General features: G+C 58.7%; 2 protein-coding genes across 3 annotated transcripts; one reads left to right on the top strand and one right to left on the bottom strand.

The window, feature by feature from the left end:
* The first annotated feature begins 788 nt into the window (after positions 1-788).
* Positions 789-4,112, top strand: PPP1CA (protein phosphatase 1 catalytic subunit alpha). Its single transcript, XM_002921278.4, has 7 exons — positions 789-947; positions 1,496-1,627; positions 1,787-2,017; positions 2,613-2,717; positions 3,147-3,370; positions 3,454-3,588; positions 3,663-4,112. Exons 1-7 carry the CDS (start codon positions 893-895, stop codon positions 3,771-3,773), a joined length of 993 nt encoding a protein of 330 aa, XP_002921324.1. The 5' UTR covers positions 789-892; the 3' UTR covers positions 3,774-4,112.
* RAD9A (RAD9 checkpoint clamp component A) lies at positions 3,898-10,119 on the bottom strand. Of its 2 annotated transcripts, XM_002921277.4 has the most exons (11): positions 9,924-10,118; positions 9,761-9,831; positions 9,194-9,322; positions 8,637-8,751; positions 8,450-8,549; positions 6,494-6,603; positions 6,288-6,397; positions 6,142-6,206; positions 5,913-6,050; positions 4,956-5,160; positions 3,898-4,869 (listed from the first exon to the last, which is right to left on the bottom strand). In XM_002921277.4, exons 1-11 carry the CDS (start codon positions 9,955-9,957, stop codon positions 4,774-4,776), a joined length of 1,173 nt encoding a protein of 390 aa, XP_002921323.1. In that variant the 5' UTR covers positions 9,958-10,118; the 3' UTR covers positions 3,898-4,773. The 2 variants fall into 2 exon arrangements, with proteins under 2 accessions (XP_002921323.1, XP_011225843.1); XM_011227541.3 differs by having other exon boundaries at positions 6,142-6,397; positions 9,924-10,119.
* Positions 10,120-21,020: the final 10,901 nt, after the last annotated feature.

The raw sequence follows: 21,020 nt of genomic DNA, 5'->3' as shown, positions 1-21,020 counted from the left end.
GACGTTATCACTTGTAAAACAACAAAATTCCAGGGCCACAGGGGTGGCTCAGTCAGTTAAGTGTCTGCCTTTGGCTCTGGTCATGATCTCAGGGTCTTGGGATCAAGTCCTACATCTGGCTCCTTGCTCAGCGGGGAGCCTGCTTCTCCCTCTGCCTGCAGCTTCCCCTGCTTGTGCTCTCTTGCTGTCTCTCTGACAAATAAATAAAAAATAAAATCTTTAAAAAAAATTTAAAAATTCAAGATTCTAGTGAGAATTATGGTTTGATTTGCCCTTTACAAAATAATGCTTTGAATATGCATATAATGCAGCATTATTATCCACTCAGCAGGTAATAATGGATCTTACAGAAAAATACTAATTTAGCGTGCACCACAGTGTAGACCAGGCTGGGTTCAGAGTGCAGCTGCAGATGTCTGGGTCTGGCTAGATGCCTGGGGGCCCCCGAGACTCAGAAGGTGGAGGCCAGGTCTTGAACTAGCCCCTTGCTATCTCTGAGCCTCAGTTTCCTTTTCTGCCCTTCAAAGACTTAATCCTCAGTGGTTGGGGAATCGGTTATTAATGTGCTCACACCACACTCCCGCCCAGGGTGGGAAGGGCTGGTTAGCCTTTGATACAGAAAAACAACTTCCACAGTACTTCCGGCTGCATATTCTCGGAACGGGACTTGGGTCACCCCCTCAGGGGCGGGACCAGACTCAACCCCGCCCCACCAAGCTCCACCCACCGGCCTGGCTTCATCCTAGACAGTTCAAACTCAGCCCAAGCCCCGCCNGCGGCAGGCCGGGGCGGGCTGGGACGGGCGGAAGGAGCGCCAGGCCGGAAGGAGGCAGCGGGAGGGCGGGCGGCAGGAGCGGGCCCGGAGCTGCTGGGCCGGAGCGGCGGCGCCGCCATGTCCGACAGCGAGAAGCTCAACCTGGACTCTATCATCGGGCGCCTGCTGGAAGGTTGGCCGGGGCAGGGGAGGTCGGTGCCCGCCGCGCCCTGGCCCCCTGTCTGGCCCGGAAGTGGTGCGCGGGCGGGCCTGCCCCTCCCAGGGCCAGCTTAGACTGGGCGGGGACGGGCCTCGAGGTCCCGCGGCCACAGCCGCCCGGCCAAGCGCGGGGCGCCTGGGAGGTTCTGGGGACGCTCTGGCACGGGGCGCCTGGGAGGTTCTGGGGACGCTCTGGCACGGGGAGCAGCCTCCTCTCCTGGGCCGGGGGCGCACAGGTTGGCGTGTGCTCTTGGGGTTGAGGGAGCAACCTAAGAAGCCTAGGTCCACCCCTCCTAGGGGTCCTGCGCTATGGGGTGGAGTGTCGGGTGGCAGGCCCCCCGCGCACAGCAGTTCCCCCCTCGAGGGGTCCCATCCTGGGAGGCTCAGCAGCAACAGCTAGCCCTGGGCAAGGAGGGGCCCTGGAGGCCCAGGCGCCCTCAGATGTGCCCATAGGGCCACTTGTGTCGCCCACCTTCCTCCTGCCTGAGGGACGAGAGTCTTGACGCCCCATTCCTCCCCCAGTGCAGGGCTCGCGGCCTGGAAAGAATGTACAGCTAACAGAGAACGAGATCCGTGGTCTGTGCCTCAAATCACGGGAGATTTTCCTGAGCCAGCCCATTCTTCTGGAACTGGAGGCACCCCTCAAGATCTGCGGTGAGACCCCTGCCGAGGCCCTTTTGCTTTCTGAAAGTGGCATTCCGCCCTCCCCCCGTCCCCCTAGTCCTTGCAGTGCTCCTCCCTGGATCCCAAACTTGGCCCAGGGTTCAAGTGTATCCCCTGCGCCTAGCGCTGAACCGGTCCCCTGGGTCACAGGTGACATCCATGGCCAGTACTACGACCTTCTGCGGCTATTTGAGTATGGCGGCTTCCCTCCAGAGAGCAACTACCTCTTCCTGGGGGACTACGTGGACCGGGGCAAGCAGTCTTTGGAGACCATCTGCCTGCTGCTGGCCTATAAGATCAAGTACCCTGAGAACTTCTTCCTGCTCCGTGGGAACCACGAATGTGCCAGCATCAACCGCATCTACGGCTTCTATGATGAGTGTGAGTAGGCAGAGGATCTGGGGCTGCCCAAGTCCTTAAGGGACTCCGCTATTCAGTGAGATCCTCAGGTTGGATTGGCGGTGAAGGTATTAGCATCTGACGATACCTGCAGACTGAGATCTGTGAGGGGCACACACCAGCTCCTGTCTCTCTGCCCTGCACTCCTGGGATGGGGCCTGGCCCTCAGGAGGGGTCTGGTGAATGGCTGCCGGCTGAAGACTGCCCCGTGTTCTAATGCAGGGCCTGCCTGATGACACTCCCCTCCGGTACATCCCTTAAGCAGTTAGGATGCCTGTGTGGACTGGATTGTGCTGACCAGAAGCTGAGATAAACCAGACCTAGTCTTGGCCTGGTCTGCTCCCAGGGTGGGGATGCGTTGTTCCAGATTGGAACTTGGGTTCCTGTGGGCTCAGCTGCTTTAGAATTCTTCTAGGAAGGCTGGTAGGCAGTGGAGTGGGGGGAGGGGGGCTTCTCTTCTTGCTGCCACTCTCTTCTCCCAGCTGTGTCTTGGCCCACAAAGTGCCCCGGAGGGCCAGAGACCCAGGCTGGGTGCGAGGCAGACCGGCCTCATGAGGCCTCCTCTTGCCCCCCGCAGGCAAGAGACGCTACAACATTAAACTGTGGAAAACCTTTACCGACTGCTTCAACTGCCTGCCCATTGCTGCCATTGTGGACGAGAAGATCTTCTGCTGCCACGGAGGTGAGCGTGGCTCTGGGGCATATGTCGAAGGAGTATCTGGGAAGGAGCAGCCCCGGGCCACATCCCTGGGGGCCTCGGACGAGGCTGGCAGCTGGGGGGCTGTATTCCCAGTCACCTGGAACAGCTCTCCCAGTTGCTTTGCATGTCACTTCTGCCAGGAAGCCCCCTACCACCCCCACTCCAGTACTTGGTTACACTCACCCCCATTTTGGTCTTGGCATTGTGCATGGACTTTGTCTCCTTTGTTCAGAGAGCTCTGTGATCCTCAGGGCAGAAGGTGATGACTTCTGCCTGCCTGGACTCCTGGGACTCTGGGAGAGAGCCAGGTGGTGGCAGGTGGAGGGAGGGTGACCAGCAGAGGCTTTGTGGAGCAGGGGGTCTTGGTTCTGGGGCTTGAGGAAGTGACCTGTGCCCCCCATGCTCCCCCAGGCCTGTCCCCAGACTTGCAATCCATGGAGCAGATTCGGCGTATCATGCGGCCCACAGATGTGCCTGACCAGGGCCTGCTGTGTGACCTGCTGTGGTCTGACCCTGACAAGGACGTGCAGGGCTGGGGCGAGAATGACCGTGGTGTCTCCTTTACCTTTGGGGCTGAGGTAGTGGCCAAGTTCCTGCACAAGCACGACTTGGACCTCATCTGCCGGGCGCACCAGGTGGGCTGGCAGCTCTGGGGTGGGTGGGGGCGGGGGCTGGGTAGCCAGCACCTGCTGAGAGAACTGCCTCCCTCCTCATCCAGGTGGTGGAAGATGGCTATGAGTTCTTTGCCAAGCGGCAGCTGGTGACACTGTTCTCGGCTCCCAACTACTGTGGCGAGTTTGACAACGCAGGCGCCATGATGAGTGTCGATGAGACGCTCATGTGCTCCTTCCAGGTGGGGATGGGAAAGGAAGGGGCTTGGGACCCCATGGCTTAGCCTGTGAGCCTGACCAGCTCTGTCTCTTTTAGATCCTCAAGCCCGCTGACAAGAACAAGGGGAAATACGGGCAGTTCAGTGGCCTGAACCCTGGAGGCCGGCCCATCACCCCACCCCGCAACTCCGCCAAAGCCAAGAAGTAGCCTCCACGTGCCCGCACTCTGCCCCAGATGGTGGATTGTACAGAAATTACGTGGCCGTGGGGGGTTCGCGCTGGCCCCCCAGGCCCACCTGTCACGGGGAACACGGAGCCTTGGTGTATTTTTCTTTTTTTTTTAATGAATCAATAGCAGCGTCCAATCCCCCAGGGCTCCTTCCGCCTGCACCTGCAGTGGTAGCGAGCAGGGTCCTGGGGCTGAGGCTGCAGCTCAGGGCAAAGCAGGGCCAGATGTGGGTTTCCAGCCTTGCTTGGCCTCAGGGCTGGCAGACAGATCCTGGGGCAACCCATCTGGTCTCTTGAATAAAGGTAAAGCTGGATTCTCGCCATGGCCTCTGTCTCCCTTGTCCCAAATACGGGGCCTGACAGCCCTTCTGTCCAGGGCCACTTGGGAGGACAGACTTGCTGGGCATGGGGCCCCACCAGGGTAATCCCAGCCACAGGCTCAGGTCCACAGGGGCTTAGAATCCCAAGCCAGGGCCAGACAGCATAGAGAAACCAAGAAAAAAACCTTACTGGCCGCAAGGGATCCCAGAGGTGTGCCCAGGATTTAGGGAGGAACAGGTCATGATTGGCAAAGAAGGCAGACCAGCAAGGGCCAACAGCCCCCTTGTGATTTTTGTCTTAGGGAGGTACACGTAGGAGAGGCAGGTGTCCAGCCCTAGCCACAGGGTTGGAGCCTGGCCTAAAGGCCTACGGGGAGGGGAGTAATGGGTGAGGGACCTCCCATCAGGTGGCAGCTCAGTGCCAAGCCTGGAAACAGACAGGATTGGTTGGGAGTTGATGAGCGAACACAGGACCCAGGCTAGTCACAGATAGCCAGGAGCGACCTGGAATGGCAGCAGGACCGACACTCAGCTCCAGCACAGCCCACCTTGACCACCCACCAGGGTGGAGATCAGCCCTATCACTGGGCTGCCGCTGGGGGAAGGGGGAGGCTGTGGCTTCATCTGGTCCAGAGCCTCTGGACACAGGCTTGTTCTCACTCAGCCTTCACCCTCACTATCTTCAGCCAGCACAGGGCTGGGGCCCGGAGGGGAGTGTGCAGGGGCGAGGATGGAGCCAAAGAACAGCGAGCGGAACTGGAAGGGGAACAGAGGAAGCAAAGTGAGTTCTAGAGGCCACTCCCTCCCTGCCTCCCACCCCTGCCTCCATCTCCAGCCCCTACCTTCTTAGGCGGGGGAGTCCCAGGCTCTGTACTGGGCTCGGCTTCATTATCCTCTGAGTAGGGGTCAGGGCTACAGAATGGCCGGAGGCCAGGGGAAAGGGCGATGGAGGGTACTGCCCGGGAGGCCTCACTGTCCACGGTAGTTTCCATCGCGATCATGTAAGAGTCGATGTCGTCATTGGCAAAGTCATCCGGGGGGGGTGTGCTGCAGGCAGGGACAGGGTGTCAGCCACAGGGAGAGAAGAGGGTACAGAGATAGGACCCTACTTCAGAGGACTCAGAGGGAGCTGTAAAAGCCTTGTGACCACTAGTGATCTCTTGGCTTTATTACTTTCTCATTTAGTTGAAGGGGAAAAGATGCCGTGGTTAAGTGGCGGCTTCCTGCAGGGAGTGGACCTGGAATCCGTTTGATCAGAGTTCAGATAGGGGCCTGAGGGAAGCATCCTGGGAGCCAGTTTAGCTCAGCTGGGGTAGAGAAGCATCCAGTCCTCGGAGCTAGGCCACCTGGGGCCAAAGCCTCCGCCCTCCCAGGAGACAGCGCTGGAGAGCACTGGGGCCCAGGGATGTGCTGGGCGGGGGGCCAGACCAAACTTCCTCTGCTGCAGCTATACTGAGCCCATCCTCCCCAGCCCACCTGCCCTTCCAGCCACCTGCTCTCCCTAGCCTCAGTCAGCCCCCTGCCTCCCGGCAGCCTGGGAAGAGGCTCAGAGGGGAGGACTCAGCCAGAGAAGGAAGCCAGCCCGACCTCAGGGACACTTCCCTGGGTGGAAGGCTCTCTGAGCACAGCTGACCAGGAAGGCTGAGCCTGCAGGGCTGGAAGGGGCTGTGAGCCCCGGAGGCTGGGGCCCCACAGGAAGTGTATGTGCTGGGGGAGGTGCACAAGCTGCAGGCAGGAGGCTCAGGCAGAGTGCAGAGAGGGGAGTGGGGAGGAGCGGCCAGGCGGGTGGGCAGCCTCACCCGTGAGCCTGGAGCGGGGGTGCCAGCCTGCGGAGCTCTGGGGAGCACAGGGCTGGGGAGTGCAGGTCCGACTCTGACAGCGTGGCCAGGACAAAGTGTCCATCCAGCAGAGAGTCCTTGACGGCAAAGATGGCTGGCCTAGGCAGATGACAGGTCCCGGACAAGGTCAGGGCCCTTCAGCTCCCGGCATCCCAGAGCCTCCCCTCCCCTCCCCGACGCTGGGAATTACCTGCCTGGTGCATCGAAGTGAACGCTGAGAGACAAGTTTGCGGACTCCGCAAAGCTCAGGAGTCCCTGGGAGGGGAGAAGCAGAACAGTGAGGCCCCGGGCAGGACAGGGAGGTCGTGGTGGGGAGTGTGCTAGGGGGAATCTCACCCGGAATTCCTTGAGGCAGAAAGTGATGGCCACCCCTTCCTGGGCCTGCAGCTGCTGGAAATCCTCCTCCCCAATGCTCATCTCGGTCACCATGGCTTTGACAGTGCTGTCTGTGGAGGTGGGAACAGGAGGAACCTAGGCTTCTGGACCCTACCCCCTCCCACCCCAGCTCTAACGCCGTCTAAGGCCACGTCTGGCTCTCTCACCTGCCTCCTCCTCCTGGTAGCTGCGCAGGATGACCCTGCGGCCACAGCCAATGCCCAGCGTCACTTCTGCCAGCGCAGGGGGGAAGGGCAGAACAGCCTCCCCCAGGACCCTGTGAGGGGGGTACAGCATCACACCCAAGGCCCAGCCCCGCCGCGTGGCTTTGCTTTTGCGGAGCTGAGGCGGGGCTGTGACACGTGTACCAGTGTCCAAGAGGACCCACCGTGTGCCGGCCCTGGTATGCCCTGGGAAGGAGAACAGGGTGAGTGGGACATGGCTCCTACCCCATCCAAAGCTTTTAGGCTGCTGGGGGGAAAAAGTCCACTGCAAGGGACAGGGCAGACAAGAGCAGAGCCCGGAGGAAGCAACAGAAAGGACGGGCTGTCCGCACGAGGCCAAACCAGGCCGGCAGCACCTGCCCTCCCAGGGGTGGGAAAGCACACCCAGGCCATCCCTATAAACTCGGCCTTCAGAAAAGACCTTAAATCAATCTTTTAAAACACCTGGATTTGTCTCACAACAATTGGAACAGGAGCAGGCATCTGCTTTTACACATACTTGAAACTGTCCATGACAAAAAATACAATTGCTCATTAAAAAAAAAAATTAGCGGGGCGCCTGGGTGGCACAGCGGTTAAGCGTCTGCCTTCGGCTCAGGGCGTGATCCCGGCGTTACGGGATCGAGCCCCACGTCAGGCTCCTCTGCTGGGACCCTGTTTCTTCCTCTCCCACTCCCCCTGCTTGTGTTCCCTTTCTCGCTGGCTGTCTCTATCTCTGTCAAATAAATAAATAAAATCTTTAAAAAAAAAAAAAAAATTAGCACCAAAATCCAGACCAGAGGTGAGATACCCTTCTCTCTTTCTCCACTCAAACAAGTCCTGAGCAGCATTATCTCAACAGAACTCAGAAAAACAGACTGTCAGGACCCAAAGGGAACTTCATTTTTTTTTCTTAAGATTTTATTTATTTATTTGACAGAGAGAGCCAGCCAGCGAGAGAGGGAACACAAGCAGAGGGAGTGGGACAGGAAGAAGCAGGCTCCTGGCGGAGGAGCCTGATGTGGGGTTGATCCCAGAGCACCTGGATCATGCCCTGAGCCGAAGGCAGACGCTTAACGACTGCGCCCCCCAGGCGCCCCCCACCAAAGGGAACTTCAAACTACCATACCCCATGGCTACAAAAAGAAATGAACATGACGTTGGGCTACTCAAATGCAAGCTGCATGTACTGTAGGGTGGGAGGGGAGCCACCCCTCTCTACACTAGTCTGCTGCAGGGACCACTGCCTCCACTGGAGTCCCCCTCTCCTGGCCCGGCACAGCCCCCGGGATACTCTGATTTTCCCAGAACAGCCCCACCCCCACAGCTGCTTATTCAGGCGGCCCTCCTGGACCATGACCTCCCTGTCTGGCCTCCTTCCTCAGCCTGTGGGCTCCTCAAAGCTACAGCCCAGGCAGACAGGAAAACAGGCGGCCCTTGAGTGGAGAACAGTCCCAGAGAAGGATTTTGAGCCCGCGAGTCACAAAGCTAGGCTGCTCAAGCCACACGAAGAGAACTTAAGGGCAAGCCAGAGACGTGCTTTCTAAGAGGAGTCAGAAGGGGTCTAAGTGACCAGAAAGCCAAGCTGGATCTTTGGGGTGGAGAACACAGGCTCCTGAAGACAGTGAGGAGCACGAAGCAATGCCCTCCTCCATTCTACACTCTGCCCTTAAAGAGCCCGACCAGGACCTGAGAGCAAACTGGTCTGGATGAACTCTTTGAGGTTCCTAGAAACTCTGTAGAAAAAATGAAGAAGGTGTCTTCTTAAATTGACCCTGGAAGCTCAAAAAAAAAAAAAAAAAAAAAACCAAAAAAAAAAAAAAAAAGACCAAAAAAGACCAAAAAAAGACCAAAAAAAAAAAACCCCCCCCCAAAAAACCAAGACCCACGGCTCAGCTTGTAGCCAGAGGATACACTCACCGTGCTGGGGCACGGAGCACATGCGAGCACAAGGCTGGGTCGAAGACGGCCTGCAGGGACTCGCAGTCCTGGAAGGACAGGTTGTGAGTCTTCCTCACTCCTGGATGGGCAGACAGGTCTCAGTGGGTCTTGCTAACTTCCACCCCTCCGCCCCGGGGACCCCTTGGCCAGCCCCCTGCCCACTCACCATATCTGCAGTGCAGCTGGACCACCAGGCGGCTGCTCCTGCCATTCAGTGAGATGCAGCACCTCTCCACGCTCTTCTCCACCGTCGCCAGTGAGCGGAAGACGGCCAGGAACGACTGAGTGGGGGAAACACATCAGCCCAGGGCTGTGCCTCCATCACCCAGCTCCCACATCTCCCGTAGGACCTGGCCATCCCAGGCTCAGCACTGTCACACTAGGAAGGGAGCTCCCACAACATGCAGCACATTTATGCCCCTCCAGGCCTCTGTTCATGCTACTGTTACACACCTGTCTGGGATACCTTGAAAGATCTTCTTACTTTTCAAGGACCAATGTGAATGTTACCACGCTCTCCAGGTCCCGGACAGAATCAATCACCCTCACCATATCTCCCATTACCTTCTGCAGTGTCTTTCCTATGCCCCTCACTGCATTTTACACCGGCTTGCTCCTGCATACATCCCTCTCCCCAGTTAGCATCTTCTGAATGCCCCGGGGCAGACATATTGGGGGGGGCAGAGGGAACACAAAGCATTGCTGATGAGGGAAGGGCCTCACCTTCATCAAGATCTTACAGCGCAGGGCTTCCTGACCAGGGGCTGCCGCCTGGTACTGCTGGAAGAAGAGTGGGGCAAAGAGGAAGCAGGCATAGGCAGAACGAGAGGAGTTCACGGTCCGGAGAGAGAGCTGGGCCAAGAAAAGCAGGGAGAGGGAGGCGGTCAGAGGGCAGAGACAGGCCACAGGGCTTTTGCTCACACACTTATCCTAATCTCCTCCTCCTCCACCATCACCTTGTTGAAATCCTCCCTCTCCTTCCGGCCCCCGGGTGCCTTCTTCATGAAGCCTTCCCTGAGTGTCTGGCAGCAACTGCTCCCACAACAAGGGCCCTACACAGCCGTCAGCACACTTGCCTTTTCCCCCTGGTTGTCCCCACCCGCCACCAGGCACTTCAGGGAGCGCAATGGCTCTCCATTCACACACCGGCCTGGAAATTTGACAGGGCCCAAACGGACGCCCCGACAACGGGCGGCGGGGGACAAACTCGGTAGACAACTCTGCCTAAAGGCATCTGACCTGACGCGAGGAGAAACTGGCTTTCGGTTGTAATCCCACCCACCCCCTCACCCCGTCTTCCAGGGGCTCCAGGTAGAGCTCGTCCCCGATGCGGGACAGGGAATGGACGGCCTTGCCGAGCACTGCGGGGAGGAGAAAAGAAACAGGAGTTAGGCTTGCGTCTCCGGGGGTCCCACGTGCCCCCGCACCCCCCACCCGGTCACCTCCAACTCACCCTTCACGTTGCCGCCCGTGACCAGACACTTCATGCTGCCCCCGGCGCCGCGGCCGCTGCTGGCCTCCGAGCGAGCTGAGACTGGCGGCTGGCCCGCGCGGGGGAACCGAACCGGCCCGCGGCTTGGCTCCGGGTCTCACCCGCCGCTGCTGGGGCCCGGGGTTCCCTTCCCGCGCACCGCCCCCGGAAAGCCCCGCCCCCCGCCTTCTCATTGGTCCCCTTACCGGCGCCTCCGTCACGTGAGAAAAACGCTCGCCGGCTCCGCCGTCACGTGACGGAGCCCACGTTTGGGGGCGGGCCGCGGTCAAGGGAGCAAGGAGCCGGGGACGCCTGGGCCCCGGCCTTTTCGCGCCTTTGGGGAGCCGGCCGGCCCAGTGGGCCTCCGCGGCTGCGCAGCCGAACGCAAGGACCACGGAGGAGGCGGCCGCAGGGCAAGAGGTACCCGGTGCGAGGCTGCGAGCACCAGGCTCGGAGCCCTGAGATGTGCGGGCGAGCCCTCCTGGGTCGCTTAGTACAGATCTTCTGGGCGCCTGTCTGGAATCGGGGTTGAAGCTGGACCATCCGCACGGACACAGGCAGCAGCCACCAGCTCTAAAGAGATTAAAGCAATTTGCTGCAGGATTCCAGGGTGGGAAAGTGGCTGTTCATTCTGGCCTTGGGGATCCGTCATTGATTCTCAGGGCTCAACGGGGTAGAAAGGTGTACCTAGCAGGTGGAAGCGAGAGGAAAGGGTCATTGGTGCGTGGGCTTTGCCCTTTGTAGAGAGAAGTGGTCTGTGAGCCTTGCAGAGTGATGGAGACTGCCAAACGATGAGGGACACCAGTGAGAAGCGCTGGAAACGTTTTATGAGGGTGGAATCGCGTTTTTGTGGCAATTTAAAAAAGCCCCTAGGACGGTTTAGAAGGAGGGGGTTGGTCAGCCAGGGAAGTTTCCCCCTCGCCCTGGGCCCTGGGTTGCAGGTCTGCAAAGTGGAAAGGAAGTCCCAAAGGGACTTTCTGAGCTGTGGCCCCCACAGCAGCAAACTTCTGTAGTGCTTTGAAGGGCCCTGGGCTCCTTGCATTCCTTAGGGCAGTCTTGGCCTTACTAACCCTCTGGTATTGTCTGCAATGAGGAGTCGTATTTGTCTCTCAGCCCTTTGCCCTCCAGCTCCTGGCCTGCAATTCTGGATCTTGCTTTTGTTTCTCCCTCTCCTTGGTCTCAGTGTCCATCCATCACCAGACTTCTCTAGAGCACTGGGGGAGGCTATTCTTGCCTTGGTGGGGGGGGGGGTCGGTGTAAATGGTACTACCTTTACCCAGGTATTTAAGTTGGGTACACTGGGAGTCATCCTTGACCCTCCCCCTCACCCCACATACTACAGCCCTTCAGCAAGCCTGACTGCTCCAGCTTCCAAACACATGGCACCCTCTTCCATCTCCACAGCCACCATCCTGGCTAGGGCCACCGTCCTCTCTCACCTGAACGACTACAGGAGCTCAGTGGTCTCCTGCCTCCAGCCTGTCTTCTGCAGTGCACTCTCCATAGAGCACCAAAGTGACCTTCCCAAAACGTCCCCCTTCTCACGTGCTGGCTCCTTCTCTTCCTAGGGCTCAGCTTTAGTTGCTTGTTGCTTGTCCTCAGATAGGCCTTCTGTGCACCGCCCCCACCACTCATTACAGTGCAACAGTATTTCATATGTGTCCACATAAGGTGCTGTCATGAAGCTTCCAGCACCTTCCCACAGGCCCATCCTTCCTTGGACAGTAGCTGCCTCCCTAAACCCCTAAACCCACAAAAGAACCTAGCATTAGCTATTCTCTTCCTTTCCTCTCCTCTCTGTCTCTCCCTCTCTCTCTCTGTCTCAGTGTACCTTAGCATGGCCTTCACAGCTTTGCCCCACAGCCATTATCTGAGCAGCCCAACTGGAACAGGAGGCTGATGCCAAGGCTCCCTGGAAGGCAGGGAGGAGAAACAATCACAGTCCCGCCTCCGCCCCTGACACCTTTGGGGCTGTAGGCCTTGAGGTCTTTGTGGCAGGGCCCTGGGGAGGGAGGGGGAGAGGGAGACATAAACTCTTCAGGTTTTTCTGTTTTTTGGTTTATTTATTTACGAGAAAGAGAGAGAGAGGGTGGGGGGGTTGGGGAAGAAAGAGTTTTAAGCAGACTCCACCCTGAGCACAGAGACCAACTCAGGGCTCCATCTCAGACCTGAGCTGAAACCAAGAGTCGGATGCTTAACTGACTGCGCCACCCAGGTGCCCCAAACTCTTCAGGATTTTTTAATGAGTCTTCAGACATATACACACACACGCTCTCTCTCTCTCTTTAGGACTTTTTCCTTCTTTTTTTAATCTCTGTGCCCAACGCGGGGCTTGAACTCACAACCTCGAGATCGAGAGTTGCATGCTCTACCGACTGAGCCAGCCGGGCGCCCCTCTTTAGGATTTTTAATGAGTCTTTGGGGAGACACACACACACACACACACACCCCCTGCCAGAGGTCTGTTCTCACCTGACCTTTCTGAACGGCTCAGACACCAGAGAGGAGCCTGGAGCTGGGAATCAAGGAGTCCCGGGTCTCCAGTCTGCTTCACCCCTGACTCGCCATGTAACTATGCGGGTCCCTCTCTGTCTCTGCAGCTGTTTCCTCATCTGTTCAACATGTCTGGTGGTGTGAGATGCTGAGGTTCCTTCCAACCTTGTGATCTTGAAGGGGCCCTCTGCTTCCCTGGGCCCATCCTCGAGGAGCCGTAATTGGCTGGCCTGCTTCCCCCCGGACGGCAGGACCAGAAGGAAGATCTGTCCGAAGGCAAGCAGGCTCTCCAGGCTTGCAATTGGCACAGGCAGTGATGCCTTTCAGGTCCAGAAAGAGGAAGCACAGTGGAGGATGAGGGCCTCGCAACCATCAGGAACACTTTGTGTTGGTAGAGGGACAGGTATAAAAACCCAAAGACGATTTGGGGTCTGTGCTGGAAGTCAAGAGACCTGTATAGCTCCAGCCCTACTCAGAGTCTCAAGCAAGTCCAGGCCCTTCTTTGGACCTCAGTTTCTTTCTTGATAAAATGAGGGCGTTGCATGAGATGCTCTCTCAGGATCCTTTCAGACCCCAAATTCTTAGCCTCACCCCATATTCAAGGTGGCCTCCCGCGAGTATGTGAGTACGAGGGAGTATGTATGTGTTGAGGCAGATAGGGAATGGAGGAAGGTGGTTACCATTTCAAGCTTTTAAAATAATTATCTGCTGGGAAATTTCCTCCCTTCAACCACCACTTCTGACCCAACTGGTTAGGTTTAAAAATGCCGGAATTCAGGGGCGCCCGGCTGGCTCAGTCCGTGGAGCATGCAACTCCTGATCTCGAGGTTGTGAGCTCGAGCCCCGTGTGGGGCGTAGAGATCACCTACAAATAAAATCTTTAAAGAAAAATGCAGGCACTCCCAGAGTCATTTATTTATTCAACCTGCATTAGACCACACTTCTTCTCCCCAGGAGAGAGGGGACAGGACAAAGACCCCTGTCCTCGTGGGCTTCCGCTCTGGCGGTGGGAGGCCGAGTGGAGGGAATGGCCAGTGCCGAGGCTCCGCAGGCTCTGCCGGGCTGTGCGCACACACAAAATGGTATATGTGCGGTCACTCTGGGGGAACCGAGTGGGCAAGGGAGCCCCAGCTGCTGGGGGCGCAGAACTGGCAGAGCCCTACGAGGTGCTGCCAGCCCCCAGAGGCGAGAGCGTGCGGGCCAATCCCGTCCCTCCCCGCAACCAGAGCAAGGTTGGCTCGGCACGGCCGCTCAAGGAACATGTAGCGAACGACAAGGGTATAGCGTCCAGCCCGTCAGCCGGACTTGAAGCCAGGTTGCCCGTAGAGCGGGACTAAGGGCGTTCAGGGCACCGGTCTGCCTCCATCCGACTCCGCCACTTTCAGGGCGTGTGCACACAGACACGCCGCTGCTCTTCTCTGAGCCTCGCCTCTACGTGGGGGAGGGGTGATCCTGGGCCTTCCCTCAAGGGGCAGTTGTGAGGGATCGCCCCGTCAGCGTTCACAAAGCTCTCAGTGCACCTGCCCATACTTTAGGGTCAGGACCAGGAACGAAACGAGTCCGCGTGGACAGAGCCCTGGTGAATCCCACTAGGAACCTGGGAGGAAGGTCCCCCCAGAGAAACATTCCAGAAAAAGGCTTGGAGGCCGCCAGGGGCTGGATGATACTAGAAAGGCTCTAGTGGGGGCAGAAGTCAGTCCCCGTGAAGAGGCGCGGGGGTGGGAGGCTGCTGGGGCTGCGGCCTCGTGCGCGCCCCTCCGGTCTGGGCTGTCGGTGCCCTCGGCCTCGTGGAGAGTGCGAGTCCTCACTGTCCTTGCGGGCTGCCAGAGGCTGGCACGAGCTAAGGCGGCTCACTCCGCCAGGCTCTCTTCAGGCTGCAGGGTAGAGGTGGAAGGAGGGAGATGGGATGGAAGTTTTTAAGCCCGCAGCAGGGATGCGCAGGGGGAAACTCTCGCTTGTTCACCAAAACCTGGCATGCTGGAGTTACAGGGCCCCCTTGGAGCGCAAGTGAGGTAAGTTTAGGACAAATCAAAGGCAGCGTGCTTCACCCAGCAGGGGAGGACAGCGATGGAACTCATTACTCCAAGATGTGGTCTCAGCTGGAAGTATAAATAGCTTCACAAAAGGTTCAGATAAATTCATGGATGACAGTTCCATTCATGGGCTGGGAGGGGAAGGAAGCTGGGGCCTGCTGGCCTGTGGGGAAGGGAACCAGGAGGCCACCCTTCAGGGCCCCTGTCAGAGGCCGGCTCCAGGCCTCCCAGGCCCAGGAGGCAGTGTCGGCGTTCCTGCAGGCTGCAGCGAGGCCTGAGTCCCCGGGCCCTTTGCTCCGCCCTCCAGCACTCACCGTCCACGGTCTGGGGAGACGGAGACACCACCAGCTCCGTGGAAAGCGTCCTGGCCAGGCTGTCCCTTAAGGGACCAGCAGAGGGAGACAGACACCGCGTACAGTCCCAGCTTCCAGAACAGAGACCGGGCTGGCTGCCTGGCCCTGAGTGGGGCAAGCAAGTGCCTTTGGGTGCCGGCTGGGTGCCCAACGCTGTGCTACGCACCTGGGGACAAAGGGGGCCGGGAAGCCAACCTCTCTGGCTGAGATGGGCTCACCGCAATGGAGGGGGAGGGCAGAGAGACTTTGGGCCACTGGGGTAGGGCAGGGAGGGGGCCGCTACTACAGAGCAGGGCGGCTCTGGGGCCATCTTGCCCGCTGTCCCAGCAGCCCCGGAACCCCCGGTAGGCAAGGTGTGGGTCTCTATAGGTCCACTCTGTTCCTCAGGGTGCATAGAGAAGCTGCTTCTGAAAACTTCGGCGAGTGGCTGCCCCCCACAGGCCCACATGCCCGAGCTCCAGCTGCTCCCCAGCCCCAGGCACCGGTTCCAGGCCAGGTGTGCCCTTCCCCTGTTTGCCACTCAACCCCTCCTCAGCCCCTTTCCAAGCCCTCCCGGCCCTCTCCTTCCTCTGCACAAATGCCCCTTGTCCACCTTCTTGAATTCTTGAGCCAAGGATCATTTAACGCGTTTTGCAGCGGGCAGCCCCAGAAACTCGGGGTGCTCTGGTGAGAAGCATGATGGGACCTCAGAGAGGTGCCTGTGGGGGCCAGGGAGGGGTGAGCTCCTCACAGAGCCAAACCACTCATGTCTTGCAGATGGACCCACGGCTGGGAAGCGCAGACGCGCCCAGCACAGCCAGGACCGGACGACTGCTCTTATCCCCACAGAGCTTCCTGCGCCCAGTGTCCGCCGTCCCTTCCCCCGCCATCCCGGTGTCAGTGCACCGAACACCAGTGAGCAGGCTGTCTGGGATGCAAAGGCAAAGGCTCAGGAATGGGTTATCGTGGGAGAGTTGGACAAGGAAAGGCCCAGCACTAGAATTCTCCATCCAGTCTTACGTCTGTGCCCTGTGGGGAGTGGTCAGCATGGGGCTTGTGGGGACTGGCTTCAGGAGGAAAGCAAAATCTAAAGAACAGGAAAGGTATAGACATGTGGGCATGGGGACTTGAAAGAGAAAGGGGGCGTCGTTAGCCGAGACAGGAGGATAGGGCACGAAGGACAGATAACAGTAATATTCAACAGGACCCAGTGCTGAAGACCAGAGACTTGACTTGTATCTCCTCCATTGTCCTTCTTCTGAGGAAGGTGTCGTTATCATTCCTGTTCTGTGCGGGAGACGAGTGAGGTGTAGAAGGGCCAAGTGACTTGCCCAAGGTCACACAGCTAGTAAAGGTGGAGGGCACCCTCACTCATTGTCACTGTCCCCACAGTGCTGGGATGGCAGCCACTTGGGGTGGGACTGTGAGTTGTCCCAGGGAGGTGCTGCTGTCCTCTGACCACCGGGGCCCCTGAGGAACCCAGATACTCTGGAGAAAGCCTGAGAAGTCCGAAGGAGGGAGGCCGGTGGGGAGGGAGGGGACAGAGCGGGAGGAGCCGGCAGTGACTCAGTGGGGCAGGATAGGGATCTTCCAGCCCAGGGAGAGGTAACCCCAGTCCTCTGCCAGGGGAGACGGAGTCACGGAGCCCGAGGCATGGGTTGGCCAGGGCAATGGAACATCCTGGGAGAATGGCGGGGAAAGCTCCTGGCAGGCAAGGGAGGAGTTGAGCATCTGGGGGTACCCCTTTTGCCCCTGCCTTCCTCACGCACTCATTACCCAGATATCCTTGCAGATGGGAGACAAAGCCTAGGTAGGGCAAGGGAGAGGCAGGGAGCAGGACCGGGCTCCTCTCAGCCTCACGGGAGAGCAGGGAGCAGGTGGGCGCGGTGTCCCCCGGGAGGCTGAGCCAGTCCAGGTGTGGGTGAGGGACACAGGGCAGGGTAGGGCCGGAGCTGAGGTAGGAGGAGGTCCTCGGCACCCCAGGGTTTCCGCTGACATCACTGCCAGCTCAGGGTGAGGCAGGGCCCTCTGGGCTCCTGCCCACTAGGGGGAAAAGGAAAGTGGACAGCCCTGCTGCCTTTCGGTGGCCCCCAGGCCTGCACTCCGTGGAGCGTGCCCGTGGTGATGGAGAGGAGGCTGCCTCAAGGATGCGGATCCCAGGGAGCCTCCTCTGGCCCTGGCAGCCCAGGCAGGCCCTCCGAGCCTACCTAGCCCTCACTTTGCAGGGGAAAGAGTCGGGCCCTTGGAAGCTCAGGGAAGCCCTCCCCCAGGCTGTGGGCAGGTGGGTTCCTAACAGCCAGTTCAGCCCTCATTCCATGATTCAAATGCACTTGTTCGTGGAGTCTGTAATTCTAGCTGAGGGGAATGGAGCGCTTTCAGGGTGCTCTCACCAAGCCAGGAGGACCCAGGTCCGGTGCCTGGCCCAGCAGCACACAGTCGGTTTGTGTCAGCAGTGGGTGGTGGGTGGAGGGCATGAGAGCCCAGGTTTCTGGGTCCAGGCTCAGGGGGGGCTCTTTCTGTCCCAAGGATCCTCTCAGTGTCCTGTAAAGACAGGCTGGCCCCAGCTTAGGTACCCCATAGCCAGGGGGCGCTAAATCCTGCTGCCTCTGGAGCTGCTCAGCACCCAGCTCTTCCCCTTTGGGGGAGGCCCCCCCCATGTTAGCACCTGAGCTGTGTAGTTAAAAGGGCAGACAATGCTGGGTTCCAGTTCTTGTGTGACCTTAGGCAAGTGACTTCAGTGTCCTCACATATAAAATGGGTAAATCCCAGTTCCCATCTTATGGGGTTACTGTAAGAATGAAATGATATCTTCCCTCCAAAACCCGAGCACAGGACCCAACACATGGTGAGAGCTCAGTATGTTTAAACTATTGTCAGTATTTAAGTCTTAGAGTCCTAAAAGGAGTAAAAGTGTCACCAAGAAATGCCAGGCATTGCAGCAGGCACTGGCAGGCCCCTGCCTCTCCTGCCTGCACACAGGTCAGCGTCTATCCCTCATCTCCATGGCCCCATGGGGCTCCTCTGTGTACCCAGGAAATGTTTGGTGAACACATGCATGAATTAGTGAGTGTCCTTACCTCTGTGGGCTTCTCCAACACCACACACCTGCTCACCCATCAGGAGGGGACTGGACCAGAGGCCTCCCTAGGTCAGGAATCCATGACATCCCCTGAGCCAGGACCCCTTCAATGCCAATCCTGCAGCTGTGTGGGACATGGTGTTTTGGGGGTGTCTGGAGTGCCTTTCCTGGGGATACCAGTTAAGGGCATAGCAAGGGAAGGGAGAAGGAAGGGACAGGGTCTAGCCTGTAGCTGAGCCAACACTGACTCACTCCCACCCCCTGCGAGGGCAACTCAGGCATCACCGGGTGCCAGCCCTGTCCCCCTCCCAGCCACATCCCTTGGGGCCTGGCCTGCCACCCCCTGTGGATGATAAGGCCTGGAGTCTGCAAGGCCAGAGAGGGCAGCAAAGCAGTGTCCTTCTCATGAGCTCACTGATCTCCCACCATCCTTTGGGGGAGGAGGGCATAGGTGGTCATAACCCATTCCAGGGAGAGGTGATGGGTTTATCCCAAGGCCACGCTGGCCAACCGGAAGCCCTCGTCCTGACTCCCAGCCTGGCCCTCTGCCAAATGCAGGGAACCGCGTGGGCTAGCGTGGGATGCCTCTTCCTGTGGTTGCCACTGCCCCTCCTGCCATCCAGCTACACTCCACCCTGACGCTGCACCGCCTCCCAGGGCTCTCCTGCCCTCTCCATCCTCTGGTCTCAGTTTAACGAGTGCCCCTTGTCACAAGACCATGAAATTCTTAAAGGCAGCGGTGGGTTTTCCTTGTCCCCTCTGTCCTCCGCAGCGCCTAGCACCCAGCAGGGGGTCAGGAAGTGCCTGCAACGTGTACCCAGACAGATGGCTCTGGGGCTCAGGGGGCGGGAGTCTCCGTGACCTCTGCCCTGCCCTCAGCAGCAATCCCGGAACAAGAATCCCGTTTGGAGAACTGGCCTGAGATCGCTAGCTGGAAATCAGAGGGCAGCCACCTGGGCCTCCACCCCACGGAAACACTGGAGGGGCTATTCCTGCTCTGCCTCTCCTTTCTTCCTTCTGCCCCTACCCCCAGCTGAGTTCCAACAGCCCACCCGATTTGGGATTTGGCAGCAGAAAGGCACGGTCTTTATTCCAGCCCCCACCCCAACCCCACTGGCAGCTCCTAGCCTGCTGCCTTTGCCCAGACATGGCAGAGGGGCACTGGCAGCTTGGAGATGGAGCTGATTTTCCCTTTGGCAGTGGGGAAGATGGGGGTGGGGGGCTTGGCCACCCCCTGGGTGAGGGGAGAGGGCAGGGATTCGAGTCTAGACAAGAGGCACAGGGAGAAGGTGAATTCCCCAGCATGTGGGGTCACTGTATCAAGCTGGGGGGCAGGGAGCTGTGTGTAAAACCAGTTGTCCCTGCACTCACTTGGCCTGGGTCCCCATTTCAGAGCCCTGGCCCTCAGTCCCCGCAAACCAAAAGTTTCTGGACTCCTGAGGTGAACATTTGCTCTGTGTGTGTGTGTGTGTGTGTGTGCGCGCGTGTGTGTGTGTGTGTGTGTCGGGGGGGCAGGGGTGCAGCATGGTGAGCTTCTCTCCCCTTCCTCTTCCTCCTTGGGCTTCTGCCTCCTCCCCTCCTCCCCACTCCCACCCATTTATTTGCCTCCTGCCTCTCCTCTTCCTTTCTCTTCTTTCCCTCCTCTTTTCTCAGCCCCCACCTTCCTCCTTCAGCTCCCCTCTCCCTCTTTTCCCTTTCTCTCCCGGCCCCCTCCTCCTCTCCCGGCCCCCTCCTCCTCTCCCGTGTGGGGGCTGCTTTCTCCCTGACTCAGCAAGGTGCTTTATAAGGTGCTGAGGGGGCTCAGCCAAATCCAAACCACATTGTCTGTGCAGACACTTTCCACAAGGAGCAGGCTGCAAACCAGGGGAGAAGGACACACTGCCCCCCCCCCCCGCCCTTCATGGCTCCCTCCCTCTCAAAGGGAGGCTGCTTGAGGACCTCATGGCTGGCCTCAGTGCCAGTCACCCACTGGGCATCTGCCTTCTTGACCTTGGCACGGGCATCAAAAGATCGCCGGGCTCACCCGCCAAGAATGTCATTGAAACTCCAGAGTTCTGGCTCGGGTGGAGGGGTGAAGGGGAAAAGCCCCCCCCAGCACTTTTCAGAAGGACCCCCCCCCAAGGCAGGTCCATCAGAGCTACTACTGATGCCCTGAAAGCCCCCCTGCCCCCAACCCCCAGCCAGCTCCCCTTTCCCAGCTTTTCCTCCTTGTTTAGAAAGAAAAAAAGAAAGAAAGAAAGAAAGAGAAAAAAAAAACCCAACAACAAAGTCTGTCCCACTCCAGTGAGGTAATTGAAAACAAACTTCTTCCCCACCCCCCCACCCCCCCACCTCAGTCTGCACAGTGCAGAAAAGGGAAGAGCTGCCCTGGGAACCCAGCGCTGGTCCTTGACCACGCCGCCGCTGGCTCTGACCGGCAGGCTGGAGGGGCTGTGGCAGGGCTGGCACGGCGCCCTCCTTTCTCTGGGGGCACCGGGGCAGGAGTGTGGAGTGAAGAATCCGATGCTATTCCAGAGACAGGAATCACCTTCCAGGACTGGCCCACCACCACCTCTCCCACTTTGAAAAAATAAGTAACAGAAGCGACTTATTACCGAATGATTTAATTGCGTGTCTGGATCTAGGGCGCACAAGCCTTGGAAACCAAAGGACTGTCCCCCAAGAAGTCACCAGGAGATGTCTACAACCCCCAGACGCGAGCCGTTTCCTCTGCACTCCCCCTGGCAGCTCTCTGGAGGGGGAGAAAGGGGGCGGGAAGGAGACCCTCTAGGGAGGTCTAGGCTTATGGGTCCCCCAGGTATCCCGCCTAGCAAGTCCCCACCCAGGCCTGAGGGAAGGAAGGGGGAAGAGCGCTTGGAAGCCAAACCACCCCTACCCCACCACTGGAAAACACCAACAACCCGAAACCCCAAAGGCGAGAGAAGACCAAAAGTCTTTAGGGGAAAGCATTTCACAAGCGGGGACTCTTGGTCTGTCCATCGCCTTGAATGGGAGCATTCCCGCTGAGTCACCCGTGCAGCCTCTGGTGTTGAAACTGGTCCGGTGCCTCGTGCTGATTAATGAACTACAATTCCCCCACCCAAGTGCACTCTCCGGCCACTGGGAAGAATGAAGAACCTTGTGAACCTGAGGGGAAAACCCT

The sequence above is a fragment of the Ailuropoda melanoleuca genome, chromosome 16, assembly GCF_002007445.2.
Source record: "Ailuropoda melanoleuca isolate Jingjing chromosome 16, ASM200744v2, whole genome shotgun sequence".
Lineage (NCBI taxonomy): Eukaryota > Metazoa > Chordata > Mammalia > Carnivora > Ursidae > Ailuropoda > Ailuropoda melanoleuca.
This window is presented reverse-complemented; position numbering and strand designations above follow the sequence as displayed.

What these genes read in the sequence shown, in the direction of transcription:
- PPP1CA (XM_002921278.4), top strand. Translation starts at nt 893, where the DNA reads ATGTCCGACAGCGAGAAGCTCAACCTGGACTCTATCATCGGGCGCCTG. An exon ending in CTACGGCTTCTATGATGAGT is followed by an intron (nt 2,018 to 2,612) that starts GTGAGTAGGCAG and finishes TGCCCCCCGCAG; the next exon opens with GCAAGAGACGCTACAACATT. An exon ending in CGCTCATGTGCTCCTTCCAG is followed by an intron (nt 3,589 to 3,662) that starts GTGGGGATGGGA and finishes TGTCTCTTTTAG; the next exon opens with ATCCTCAAGCCCGCTGACAA.
- RAD9A (XM_011227541.3), bottom strand. Translation starts at nt 9,957, where the DNA reads ATGAAGTGTCTGGTCACGGGCGGCAACGTGAAGG. An exon ending in CACGGGCGGCAACGTGAAGG is followed by an intron (nt 9,832 to 9,923) that starts GTGAGTTGGAGG and finishes TCCTCCCCGCAG; the next exon opens with TGCTCGGCAAGGCCGTCCAT. An exon ending in CTACCAGGAGGAGGAGGCAG is followed by an intron (nt 6,398 to 6,493) that starts GTGAGAGAGCCA and finishes CCACCTCCACAG; the next exon opens with ACAGCACTGTCAAAGCCATG.